The sequence below is a fragment of the Notolabrus celidotus genome, chromosome 7, assembly GCF_009762535.1.
Source record: "Notolabrus celidotus isolate fNotCel1 chromosome 7, fNotCel1.pri, whole genome shotgun sequence".
In the NCBI taxonomy this organism is placed as follows: Eukaryota; Metazoa; Chordata; class Actinopteri; order Labriformes; family Labridae; genus Notolabrus; species Notolabrus celidotus.
Genome location: NC_048278.1, coordinates 3,062,634 through 3,075,561, shown reverse-complemented (window position 1 = coordinate 3,075,561; position 12,928 = coordinate 3,062,634). Strand labels below are relative to the sequence as shown.

Here is a 12,928-nt window from a genome sequence, read left to right as displayed (position 1 = left end):
ACATTAGGACATAGTATTTCATGAACCATTTGCAGGATGACAAGTTGCTCTGTCTGTAGGGACTTGGCTTTGGAACCAGAGGGTTGCCGATCCAAGGCCGGGTGCGGACCAAGTTTGGTAATTGGACTGGTTGCTAGAAAGTTGCTTGTTCAATTCCTGGGCACTGCAGATGTGCCCAATGTGCACAGCACCAAACCCCCAACTGCTTGGGGCCCCCGTCTGATGGCAGCCCCTTCACTTGGACATCCATCCATTAGTGCATACTAGGGGTGCAACGGATCAAAAAACTCACGGTTCGGATCGGATCACGGTTTTGAGTCACGGATCGGATCATTTTTCGGATCAAAAAAAAAAAAAAAAAAAAAAGACAAACACAACTTTGTCCCTCCATTTATTTTGTAAAACACTTTTAAACTTTTGCCAATAAAATAAAAACAAGATTCAACTCAAAATGTACAGCTTGTGCAAAGCACCCTATCTGTGGTCCCAGTCCTACCTCATTCACTGCATTTTATGGCATGGCAAGTGAAGGAGCAGAGGAACTTCAAAAGGTTAACTCCATTCTTCTTTCAATCGTTGATTTTCTCCGTCCACTTTTCTTTGAGCTGCAAACTTGGAACACACCGTTTTCGTGCATTCTAGGGTCCTACAGCTGGCAAAGTGCCAATATGTGAACTGCTCCATAAACCAAAGTGAAAGTTAAAGATTTCACTCGCAGCATTGAATTCTAAGTGACCCATTAACAGCCTGTCTGCGTATCGTTGACATGGAGACAAGTCCCGGTAAACACGAGGTGACCCGACCAAAACACAGAGTGAAGGAATAACAGTTCGGGGGCCACAAATAGGCGGCCGCGGGCCGCGTATTGACGGCCTCTGGTCTAGTGGGTGCGCGACTGAATTTCATAACGTGGCTCAAGCACATTCAGCATTCACTGTATTTCACAGGGAAACCAAAATGCTCCAATACATGTGACAGAACAGATGCAGGAGGGTTTTCAAGTTCCTCTGCTCCTTCACTTGCCACGACTACCGCTGCGCTTGACGAGTGAGTGTGGATTGAACATGCGGTCATCACGTGAACACGCGCAACTTTTTTCATCAACCGATCCGCGGACCACGTCCGTGCCGAACCGTGGAGAGGCATCCGTACGGATCACGGATCAATGATGATCCGTTGCACCACTAGTGCATACCCATAGGCTCCTGTTTAGGTATATCAGACCATGTGTGGGCAGCATGATCTAACACCAGTAATTAACTGAATTTCCACATTTCTTTGGAGCTAAATGATAAGGTTGAGATAACTGGCTCAAATGCAGATCACCACACCACTTTTAAAAAAAAATCCCGGATCTGCTCCAATCTGATAGTTGACGTGAGGACATCCGGATATCCCAAGTTGTATCCAGACTATGAATGCTGAGACCTTGGTCACCAGTCTTGCTAATTTTTTATCATACTTCTTCCTGATCATTCTTCCTCTACATCACTCTTATGTCGTGTTCAAGCCAGGCGTGAAGGAAATAATTATTTTGCTTGATTTGTGCAAATTTGAATGCAAGAATGTTCTTTGTTTACTCGCTTGATTCGTGCGAATAACTCACTCCTTTCGCCCGTACGCGAGAGGCTAGTGATCAACCAATCTATCAATCTATCAATCTATCTTTATTTGTACAGCACCAAATCAGAACAAATGTTCTCCTCAGACTCTTTCCAAACAGAACAGGTCTAGACTGTACTCCATGTTCTATTATTAATAAGGACCCAACATCAAGACCGGATAGGATCCAGTCCCATGTACAGACAGGACTCAGTCTGATCTCATCTTAATCCACCATGAGCAGAGCACTTTGCAGCATTTAGCAAGTTACAGTGGCAAGGACAAACTTCCTTTAACAGGCAGAAACCTCCAGCAGGACCAGACTCATGTTAGACACACATCTGCTGAAACCAAATTAGTGATGCTAATTGGGGCAGTGCTAGCTTGCTAATGCTACCAATAGCTGGAATCGTGTGACAGAATTTAGTTTTCATAATTTACAAGATAATCCGACCTCCTCGCTCACAGTCCTCCAAGCAAGCTCCTGTTTATTCTTGATTCAAAACAAACACAGACGCTATCAGTTATTACTTCAGTTCCCAGATCAGTGAATGTTAGCCGGTCCGTTCTTCATATCCTACGTCACCAGAGGATCTCCATGCTGATTGGCTCATCGAGGAGCGAATGATTCGCTGAAGATCAGATATTTCAACTCTTGCGAATAAGCGAATGCAGGGAGTAGCGTGTTGAACTGGTCAAGAAATAATGTCATTCGCGTCGCTCAATTCGCTTTAATGTAATGCACTCGCCAGAATTTCATTTGCGTCTGGTGTGCGTCACTACTGCCGCCTTTGCTCCCCTCTTTCTTCTCTTCTCCCTAAACCCTTTTTCCAATTTCACTTCATCTCTCAACTTTTCCCCTCTTGTCCCCCATGCCTCACCTCCCTTCCCCTCTTTCCTCTCCTCTGCCCCCGCCCCCCCTCCATCCTTCCAACGACAGGCCTCACCGTACAGCCAATATGAGGTGGCATATAATCCCACCGTGTGTGTGCAGGAATGTGTCTGAGGATGTGTGTTTTGTGTGTCTGTCTGGCTCGTGGCTGATAAGACGTCTCACTCTTATCCTCCCAGACAGACCTGTGTTGCTGTGACGGTTCACAGGCCACACACACAAACTCAGATAAGCACACACTGCTACACACAGACACAGACACAAGTGGACGAGCACAGATTTTAACATATGCACACACACTCCTGACGATGTACCAGGTTGTTAGATTGAAAGCCTTATGGTGGAGCTTTTCCTAATGCTGTGTACTGTGTGTGTGTGTGTGTGTGTGTGTGTGTGTGTGTGTGTGTGTGTGTGTGTGTGTGTGTGTGTGTGTTGTCTGTCACAGATATCTGATGATTCTCTCTTATTAAACTCTTAGTCTTTCTGCTTCACTGGCAGAAAGCCTGTTAACACTCTGCACAGAGCTAAAGCCTTTTAAAGTTTGTGTGTGCGTGTGTATGTTTGTGTGTGTGTTTGTGTGTTTCTCTCCATGACAGAGAGGCTGTCATAAGACATGCCTTATTGAAAACACTTGTCATGAAACGTTTACTGTAGACAAGGGTAATGGAAGCAGAGAAAGTGTCTTCCTCTCGTAGGTCTGGATGGATTTGAGGACCATATTCTCGTGGCCAGAGAGAATCCTTGCAAGGTGACGCTTCACCTGGAAACAGGGATTTAACAGTACACTGAATCATGGTATGATGTGATCTTATATGATGAGATACATTCGATGTGGTGGGCTAGTATTTTTTAAAAGTGAAGTAATGGAGTTTGTTTAGAAGGTTTAGAGTAGAGATTGACTGATAGAAACATATTTGTGGTGCTTTTATTTTGAGAGAGAGACCGTCCTCTTGTTTATTGATAGTGGATGGGAGTCTTCAAAGTATTGGGGGACACCTGCTGCTAAATCTTCACCTGTAACCGCCATGTCTGTACGGCCTTATTCTGATATGAAAGACTTTAAACAAGAGAATTCAAAAGCAGGTGGCGCCCTCTGCTGTTTGAGAAAGGTATCAGGATTCCTTTTTCATCTCAACGAGTGGAATCATCCTTTGTGTGGTTCAGAACTGTCTCATGACGTAACATCACATCCCCACTTAGAAATAATCGAACAGAGCTAATACAGCTTTCTGAAAACATTTATTCATCCAGGGAATCTCAAATCATCTCTCTGGTTCTCCCTCTTTTTCTCATTTTCTCAGTCAAATACAATCACACACTGATGTTTTCAATCTGTGAGTGTTATTATAGATGCAGCAGGAGATGGCTGAGGTGGTGGAGGTGGAGGTGGAGGGGCCTACATCTCTAACCTCTAGGCTTTGTTGGTTAATAAGGTAGAAAGCACTAAAAGAAACAAAGTTAGAAAAGAGCTCACCCCCCTCCACTGGGCTGCCTTGAGATTTATTAGGAATTACAATTCGGTCTAAGCTTGCCTGTCTAACTGACAGGTTATTTATGGCCCCAAAGTAAGATATTAACACACACAGATGTGTGCACACACACACACGCAGGCAGAGCAATAAGGTAATATAACATCATGAACTGAAGCAGTTTAGCATAAAGCTGCAGTCAGGATAAATGTTAAATGCCATTTCGTGTCAGACCTGGTTGCTTTTTTTCCCCCATTGCAATTTCTCCCCTTCTCTTTCACTCTTTTTCACCTCCCCTCTTCTGTCTCATCGGCTTTAAACTTGTAAAGTCACTTAAAACCGTGTACTGACGCTAACCCCAACAGACTACAGCAAGGAGAAGCTGCAAGGCTGGTCACACGTTTTGTTTTAGCACTTTAAAAGGTGTTGATCTTCCATTATATCACAAGAAATATGTATATTTTCATTTGTATGTTGAAGAAAACATGTAGACGTATCTGTGTTTAGATTGGACTCCATGAACGTCAAGACAGCTGCTTTTTGTTAAAAGGTAACATGAAGGCTGGCGGGTTGCGTTTTGCTCGGTATGCAGCGATGCATTCAGGATTTTCAAGTTTAAAAAATAAGCACAAGCTGCATGCTTTTGTTATTGTGCAATCACAAATTAAAGAAGGTTTGTTATTCTTTGGAAATAATGATAATCATGATATTAAAGCTAACTAAATGGTAGTTGGATGATTAATTTTAAGATTTGTTTAGAAATATCAAGTTAAAGTCAAAGCTTTCCCTACACCTTTTTGAGCAAATTCAAACCAAATATCGTCATCATAAGAATGTAAGCATCTGTGAATGTGTTTGTTTGCTTATGGTCAAATTCCATGTCCAGTCCGTCTCAGATCCGTCACAGCACCGGTTTCGATTCTAGTGAATCTTATTTATCTATTTTTATTCTAGTCAATGTGTTAACTTCCACTGGATCCACTCCGTTGCGTTCCGGCTGCGTCTCTGATCCGGCAGGTTGGAGTCCTCTGGATCAGATACACAAGACTTCTATTTTTGCCGGATGCTGGAGCACAACGCATCAATCTCAACAGAGCAGATGGAGCGGGACAGGAAGTCAGGTTTCACCAAAACAAAATGAAAACATCCAGTTAATTTTCAGAATAAAACACTCTGTGTTATCACCAGATCGTATTTCACTTAACTACAACAACAAACCAAAGTCATGATGAGCGGAGCCAGGCCTGGAGTCAACAGGTCAGAGGTTTTCAGAGGACCAGAAAGACAACATGGATGAGGAGAGGAGGAGGAGAATCCTTCAATCAGTGATTACCGCTAGAAAACCTCGGTCACATGACTCCGGCTGTCTGGCGGTCCTGCTCTGTGCTGCTTTCTGAAAATGTAACTGATGGGTGTTGATGGACTAGAGAGCACGGAGCCGGACCGCAGCGGATCGAACATGGACCTGGTGTAAGACTTAAGTTTAAACACTACACTTTATGTGCACTGTGGGACTCTATGTTAACATTGCTAACAGGACCCTGCACATCCTTGAATGTGACCATTACAGATGTGCAGATGCAACGGTCCAACAATATATTATTCCGCACTTACCCAAGGGCAACATCTCATGTGTCAGTCCCACTGGGAGCACAAACCAAGCACTTGTTTTAAAGAGGAAGCATGTTGCAAGAATCAATAATCTACATGAAATTCAGCCATGTTGGAAAATAACACAGCTGTCCATCTGTCTGTGGAAAACCCAAGCCTATAACGAGTCTCGTATGATAGTAAATAGCAGTTTGATAGAGAACAACAAACCTGTGAAAGTCATAGGTGTTGACCAGTTGGAGTGTAGAGTACAGTTGTTGTTTTTGTCCCCAACTCTTTTTTTTGTTTCTCCTTAGGAATCAGATGAAACGACCACATCAAACTTACAAACCTTTTATGCACACCCCTATCTGTACCATAAAACCTAAGGACCTTGTGCAGAATGTGTAAACCTTGAGCTATGCTTTATTCTCCAATGAGCAGGTCAGACAGAAAACCCAGAGTCAATAGTGCTTACACAGTGTTTAGCTTCATAAGCCCCGGTCTAAACTCAGCAAGTGGCTCAGGTTATGCCCTGAAGGCTCTGCCCAGTAGTTTATTGCACCTCTGTGTGCAGAGGTAGCAAGCTCTTATTATTCCGATCCACTTATTAGACCGGTCCCTGGGTGTGGTAGCAGGCCCGATACTTTGCAATCTCCCTCTCTCTGTAGATATATAACTCTCTTGATATATAATTCTCCATGCCACAGACTCGCTGCCCTGGACTTTTTCCCCGTCTTTCCCTCCCCGGACTCCGTGTGCCTCGGTGCAGGAAGTGCTTACATTGGTTCTTTCTTTGTGCTGTAGTCAGCCTTAAGACAGAAACACAACACAAGCTGGATATAATATCTAGCAGAGCTGGGGTGATGAACGAGGCAGTATTGAAGGGATATAAATATTCTTTCTCTCTCCATGACTATTTCTTACCCTCCCTGAGGGGCATATAGCCTGATTTAAAAAGGCAGGGGTCCACCACAGCTGCCCTAACTTCTTTTTTTATTCCCTCTTAATTTCTTTCTTTCTCCCCCCCTCTGTCTGTGACAATCTCTCTGCTTAACTTTCTCCTTAACTTCTCCTATTCCCTATCAGACTCTATTTTTATCTTAATGCTCCACCCACCCCTCTCTCCATCTTGATAAGCCTTACAAGGACAGGGAACTTTAGAAAAGGGAAATTAGCTTTGCTTTTTAACACAATATTTTACTTTCTAGAGTTTGAATAACTCAAAGACAGATTTTCTCTTAATACAAGGAGGTAAAGGAGAGTGATGAGTAAAGGTTCAGACTCTGACTTTAGCCGTTGACGAACTAATAAATGCACATGCACAGACTTAAGTCGAAGCCCATGTTGATAATGGTACCTCCAGTAAAGGGTAAAATGCAAATTAATGCACCAATCAGATACCAGCATGCATCTGCTCACGAAAAATCACCTGCTTTTGGGTAAATTATCCGGTTCATCAGTGACCAGCCACTGCAAACACGCAAAATGAAACACAAACACTGATGGGACAGCCAAACACACAAGCTAACATGTCTGTTTAGTTCTCTTTGTATTTGGAGCCTGTCATGACTTTTAATGACTCATATGTTGGCCATAGACACCAAACTGGCTACATTTGCAGTGGTGTTTTTACTATTTTTGTTCCTGTGTGTGTCCTGAGATCCTGCGTGTATCCATGGAAACATTATATACATACGAGATCAGCTGTTAGCTGCCCGTAGCATGTCGATGCTAAACCATGCTAGGCCCGATGTTCCCTGTGAGCTGAGGAGAAGGAGGCTAGGACCTTGATGGTGCTGAGGTGCAAGCTAAGAAAAGACAACATGGACCTGTCCTTCCAGGTAGCATTCCGGTAGCATCATGCTAACAGAGCTAACACCGGACACGAACGCCACATTGGAAGGATTTCACCTGCTGTGGGCGGACAGGATACGGGAGAGCAAGACTGAACTAACAGGTAAAGGCCAGCTCAGTCCTGGACCCTGTGGAGGTGGTGGCTGACAGGAGAATTATGGCCAAGCTGTCGTCTCTGATGGACAGTTTGCTGCTGTAACTCCATCAATTTCCCTGTTGTGGGCTGCACGGTGATGCAGTGGGTAGCGCTGTTGCCTCACAGCTAGAAGGTTCCTGGTTCGAATCCCTGGCCGGGTGGGTGCCTTTCTGTGTGGAGTTTGCATGTTCTCCCCGTGCATGCATGGGTTCTCTCCAGGTACTCCGGCTTCCTCCCACAATCCAAAAACATGCTCAGGTTGATTGATCACTCGTAGGTGCCTGTAGGTTTGAGTGTGTGCATGAATGTTTGTCTGTCTCTCTGTGTTCGCCCTGTGATGGGTTGGCGACCTGTCCAGGGTGTACCCTGCCTTCTGCCAGAAGCCAGCTGGGATAGGCTCCAGCCTCCCGTGACCCCTAATGGGATAAGCGGTCAATATAATGGATGGATGGATGGATGGATGGATGGATGGATGGATGGATGGATGGATGGATGGATGGATGGATGGATGGGACGTATAAAGGATTATCTTAACTTATCTTGTCTTATAGAGGGAAAACCTTGGTCACATGACTCCAGCTGTCTGGAGGTCCTGCTCCGTGCTGCGTTCTGAAAACACAACCAGTGGGTGTTGACGGAAGAGAGAGCACGGAGCCGGACCACAGCAGATCTGGTGGAAGTCCCGGGTAAGACTTAAGTTTAAGTCTGTCCACTCTTTTAAAGTTTTCATTACATTCCCTACAGTGTTTTTCTCTCATTTCAGTTTCATTTATTACATAGAATTGAGGATAAACATGAAAAAGTGGTTTTGTATTAAATTAAAACAGCCTCAAAAAAAGATATATAACCTCAAAGCTAATGGAAGGCTTTAAACGCACATGCAGACACTGTTAAATGAACCACTATCTTCTTGCATGAGAGTAAGTTGGTGTTAAATTATGAACCAAAATAGAAAGCAAAGTCAGAGTTTATAAAAGTCAGATAGGCTACAGTTTATAAAATGAGAAGTAGCATTCTAAAAAAGAAGCTAGAGAAGAAAATCAAAACAGGAAACAACATCAAAATAACCAAACGTGACAAGAGAAAAAAAACTACTGCACAATTAATCCTCCCGACTTATGATTTGCAAATGAATTTAAGACAGATTTGAATGTTGCAAAGTTTACAAAGGAGCCAAAGTTTGAGGTGCTATGAAGGGCAGTGAGTGAAAGTTGGTGAGATGAATGCCAAATGCTGCTTCACCGTTTTGTCCATTTTCAGCCCAAATAAGATCTTCCTCCGCCTCTTCTGGGTAGCCCCAGGCGGGCAACTGGGAGGATGCATTTCTCACATTATAACCCCTCAATATCTCTCCTGTGGCTTAAGTATCTGTAAGTGTGTGCGCTGCTCGCTACAGAGCCACAGTCTTTCAGGCAGAACGGACCAAAGTGATAAACCCACGGACAGAATACAGAGCCGGAAAGTTGAGAGGAAGTGTTGGTGCCAGAGAAGTAGCTCAACAGCTGGATACTCTGCAGCCGAGTATGTGATGGAGAAGTGCTCCTTCTGTCACTCATTAGATAATGTGGAAGTGTCCTTGAGCCGGTAAAAGCCAAACAGCAGACTGTGGCTATAACGGATAACTCCCTGGTGTCATTTAGTGAAAGTGAAACAAGGTGTTTCTGAAAATAAGCACCGATGTCAGCAGACTGTCCCTTAGTGGAAAGGTTGAACAGCAGTTATGTAAGGGAGGATAAGTGACTGTAAAAATGAATGTTTGAGTAAAAAAAAGACATCGAGTAAAAAGATGGATGGCATGACAGCTCATCAAAAGTGAAGGCAAAAAGAGGCCAACCTTCTTCTTGGACTGTGCCAACCACAGACTGTGTGTAGAAATGGACGGCATGAGATTTCACTGACTGTGAAGCCAAAAGATTCAGAGCTCCCTCTACTGACTGGTTGCAGAATAAGCCATAAACTCCACCTCACTCCTGTTAACAGATGGAATGTGGGTCAAACTATAAGATTAAAATCAAGCAGCAACCTTCGGTCTCAAACTATGAAGCCCATGCAGAAGTGTTATAAACTGCAATACATGGAGAATCCGCTTGAGGCTGGCTGCAGAAACACCGGGAACCACATAGACATGAATGGGAAAAAGACGATCTTTGCAGCATTAATAAACATGTTTACAGCCTGGTTCAAAAAACGGCTTGGCTCTACGAAGCTAATCTCTCTGATGGCACACACTGTACGGGAGGTGAATTTTTTTCTAATGCAACAGTTCAGAAAATATTAAGATTACAAGTTTTTGCCCAAATAAGGACATGACTGACTGGACTCCAGGACGGGAACACATAGCTGTTGGCTAGGAGGCTCAAACTCCGCCCCTTTACGTCACACTTTGCCTGGTTCCAATATGGCTGCCGCCGTCGATTGGCTTCCAAACAGCGCTCAGGAACAGACGGGTGACGTCACAGATACTACGTCCATATTTTATACAGTCTATGATTAAAATACATGTCAGATATATTATTCTCAAGCATGATATCTGTCATTGTACTTCTTATAATGTTAAATTATGTCCAAGGGCTCATTTGTCTGAGAAGTTTAGTTTGAATTACTCATTTAAAAAAGATGATGTAGGCTCCTGCAGTGTTATCTACCGGATTAGCAAAGAAGATTAGTGGGGAGCTCTTGGTCTAGGGATCTAAGCATGCCCCATATTCAGAGGCTACCGCTCAAGTCGCATAGGTCGCTGGTTCGATTTCAACCTCTGCATCTCCTCTCCCTCTGTCTGCTCCCCATGTTTCCTGTCTCTCTTCAGCTGACCTGTCCATTAAAGGCGAAAATGCTCAGAAAATATACGTTTAAAATCAAAAGAAGAAGAGGAACAAGAGTCATTGAACGCTCCGTGGTGGTACGTGTCAGCTTCAAACCAACACAAGAATTTGATCTGCGCTGAACTGGACCCAACAAAGTTAAATGTGTGTTTTGGTTAGTCAATCCTGCAGCCAGGTAGCTTCTGCACATGCTCAGTATGTCAGCACCAGCTGGCTTCACCTCAAACAAGCAGGACTGTGTGATAAAACCATTGGTCAGAAGGTGCTTTACCCAGTCAAACAGGTTGGTTATATTTACATACTCATTTGTATCTCAGTTTGGAGCCCTAACCAGGTTTGTATTACAAGGTTTGATGTGATTTCAAACATGTTAAAAGACAGAACATGAGAAACCTGCATCCTCTAAATAATCTCTACAGCATCCAGGTGTCTAATCATCCATGTGCAGTTGTTTGTGTCTTAATTCCTCACCATCTCATGCCATCAAACACCACACAGGGTCCTGGTTTCTATCAGAGGACTCCAGGAAGAAAATCCAGAAGCAAGCATGAGGCCTTATCAAGATGTCTGGAACCAGGTTATATGATATTAATATTTACACCTTTGGAAAATCAAGACAACCCTAACCCAAAAACCTAATCATCTAGTGATGATTGTCATCCAGTCTGATTTTACAAAGTGCAGTGTTCTTGTTTTGCATAGTATTTTTAAAAATATCTTATTCTCACTTGATTTATGGATTATTTAATTGGATCATTATTAATTCAGGTGATGCTCTCAACACTGTGTTAAAGACTGTGACTAAATGATGCCAAAAACACACCTCCCATTGTTATTCTAACTGCCTGATTGTAGTAGTAGATTTGGGATGATGTTCATAGATGCCAGTGGAGGTAGAAAAAGACAGATCATGAAGATAATTGTGCAAATATATCTGTTCTACAATGAGCTAGACTGATGTTATAAAATATGTAACATGAATAATACAGAGTAAAAAACTGCAGATGGGTTAAATGAGATAATGGTCCTTTGTGAGACTTTAAAAAACAGCAAATTGCACTTACTAAATTTAACCCTGTTTCACATCAGTGGATTAAAGAGGTGCGATGTGTAAAACGAAAAATGAAACAACTTGCACAAACAGTAATCTATATTTATGAGCTTTAAAGTCACCTCGGTCAGCTCGAGGCGGATGCAAACAGTCATTTCTGCTCACTGACAGATGGAGCAGACACACACCGCAGCTTCCTGTCACTTCCGTCTCATCCGAAACTGGCCTGATTTCATCTGAATGAAATAACCACAGTACAATCTCCTACACTGCACAGATAGAAACTCAGGGGTGGTGTTATAAACTACAACCAGGAACCGCAGCTAGCATAAAAATGTATATTACAGTTATTGTCTGTAGCATCGTCTGTAAAGCTACCGGAAATACTACCACTTCTGGTGCTCAGTACTACCAAAATAAAACCTCTTCGCAGAGAACGCACGGATATTTTCTCATTGTGAACAGTAAACGTAAGAAGATATAGGTGTGTTTTAAGGGAGATCATTTTGATAATACTCCGCGGTCACACAAACTCTCTGAATAAAGCAGTTCGGGCTGCATTAAAGCAACACAAGCTTGGTGAAGGTAAGCTAGGAAGTCAGGCGACGTAACGCTAACAGAAAGCGATAACTCTCAAAGCTCTTTACCAAAAAGGAAACCCCTAAAGCAGGTAAGAGTTCACAATAATTCTCAGAATGATAGTTAATTTCCTGGAGCTTGTAGACCCCCAAAACAGTTAGTCTTCCAGACCCACTTCCTGTCTCCTTTCACCAACAGTCGCTAGCTTAACACCGGCTGCAGGTTCATTTTGCACTCTCCCGTTGAGGCGACACAAACACACACCACCAAACAACAGATTTAGAGGAAACAAGCATTACCTCCTTCTTCTTTTGTCCTCCACCCGGCGGCAGACATAGCAGCAGGAGGCAGAGAACAGACAGGACCGGCAGGTTAGCGATGGATTTAGCCCAAACAGACGCCATGACGGAAGGATGCTTCGGCTGTGAGACACGTCTCCGGCAGGGGATTGGATTCTGTGTCGACCAATCAGCGACGAGAGCTTTCACGCGCGGACGCCTGTGGGTTTTGTAGTTTTTGGAAGGAAATGTACGTACGTGCTGTTTTATCACATGGAGACGTAATGCTGTTCATTAAAGCTACTAAAGACGTCCCAGTTATGGCCTGGCCGTCACCATTAAGCTATTAAATCATAAAATACTGCTTAATACTCCAACGTGGCATACTGATTGGTCTGAACGGTGTATTGAGAGAGAGATCATTCTTACTACTATATAATTCTGATTGTGCAGTCTCCACACTTCCTTTTATCTTCTGTAAAAAAAAAAAAAAGGTCTCACAGTCAGAGCCGTGCAGACTATTGTTTCTCCTGATATTGCACCTGAAATTAGATTATAACTTTATTTGTCCACAATGTGGAAAATTGCCCTCAGCTTCACACAGACAAACAGACAATACAACATTTGTAGACAAGAACAGAGAGAGCGCTTG

The 12,928-nt window shown here is 43.3% G+C and overlaps 1 protein-coding gene across 2 annotated transcripts in view; it reads right to left on the bottom strand.

Annotated features, from left to right (window-relative positions):
• Window positions 1-12,459, bottom strand: part of tusc3 (tumor suppressor candidate 3) — a 136,754-nt gene extending 124,295 nt beyond the window's left edge. For both annotated transcript variants that reach the window (XM_034686902.1, XM_034686903.1), the window contains exon 1: window positions 12,298-12,459. In XM_034686902.1, the coding sequence (XP_034542793.1) occupies window positions 12,298-12,402 (105 nt within the window). In that variant the 5' untranslated portion in view covers window positions 12,403-12,459. The remainder of the gene's footprint in view (window positions 1-12,297) is intronic.
• Window positions 12,460-12,928: the final 469 nt, after the last annotated feature.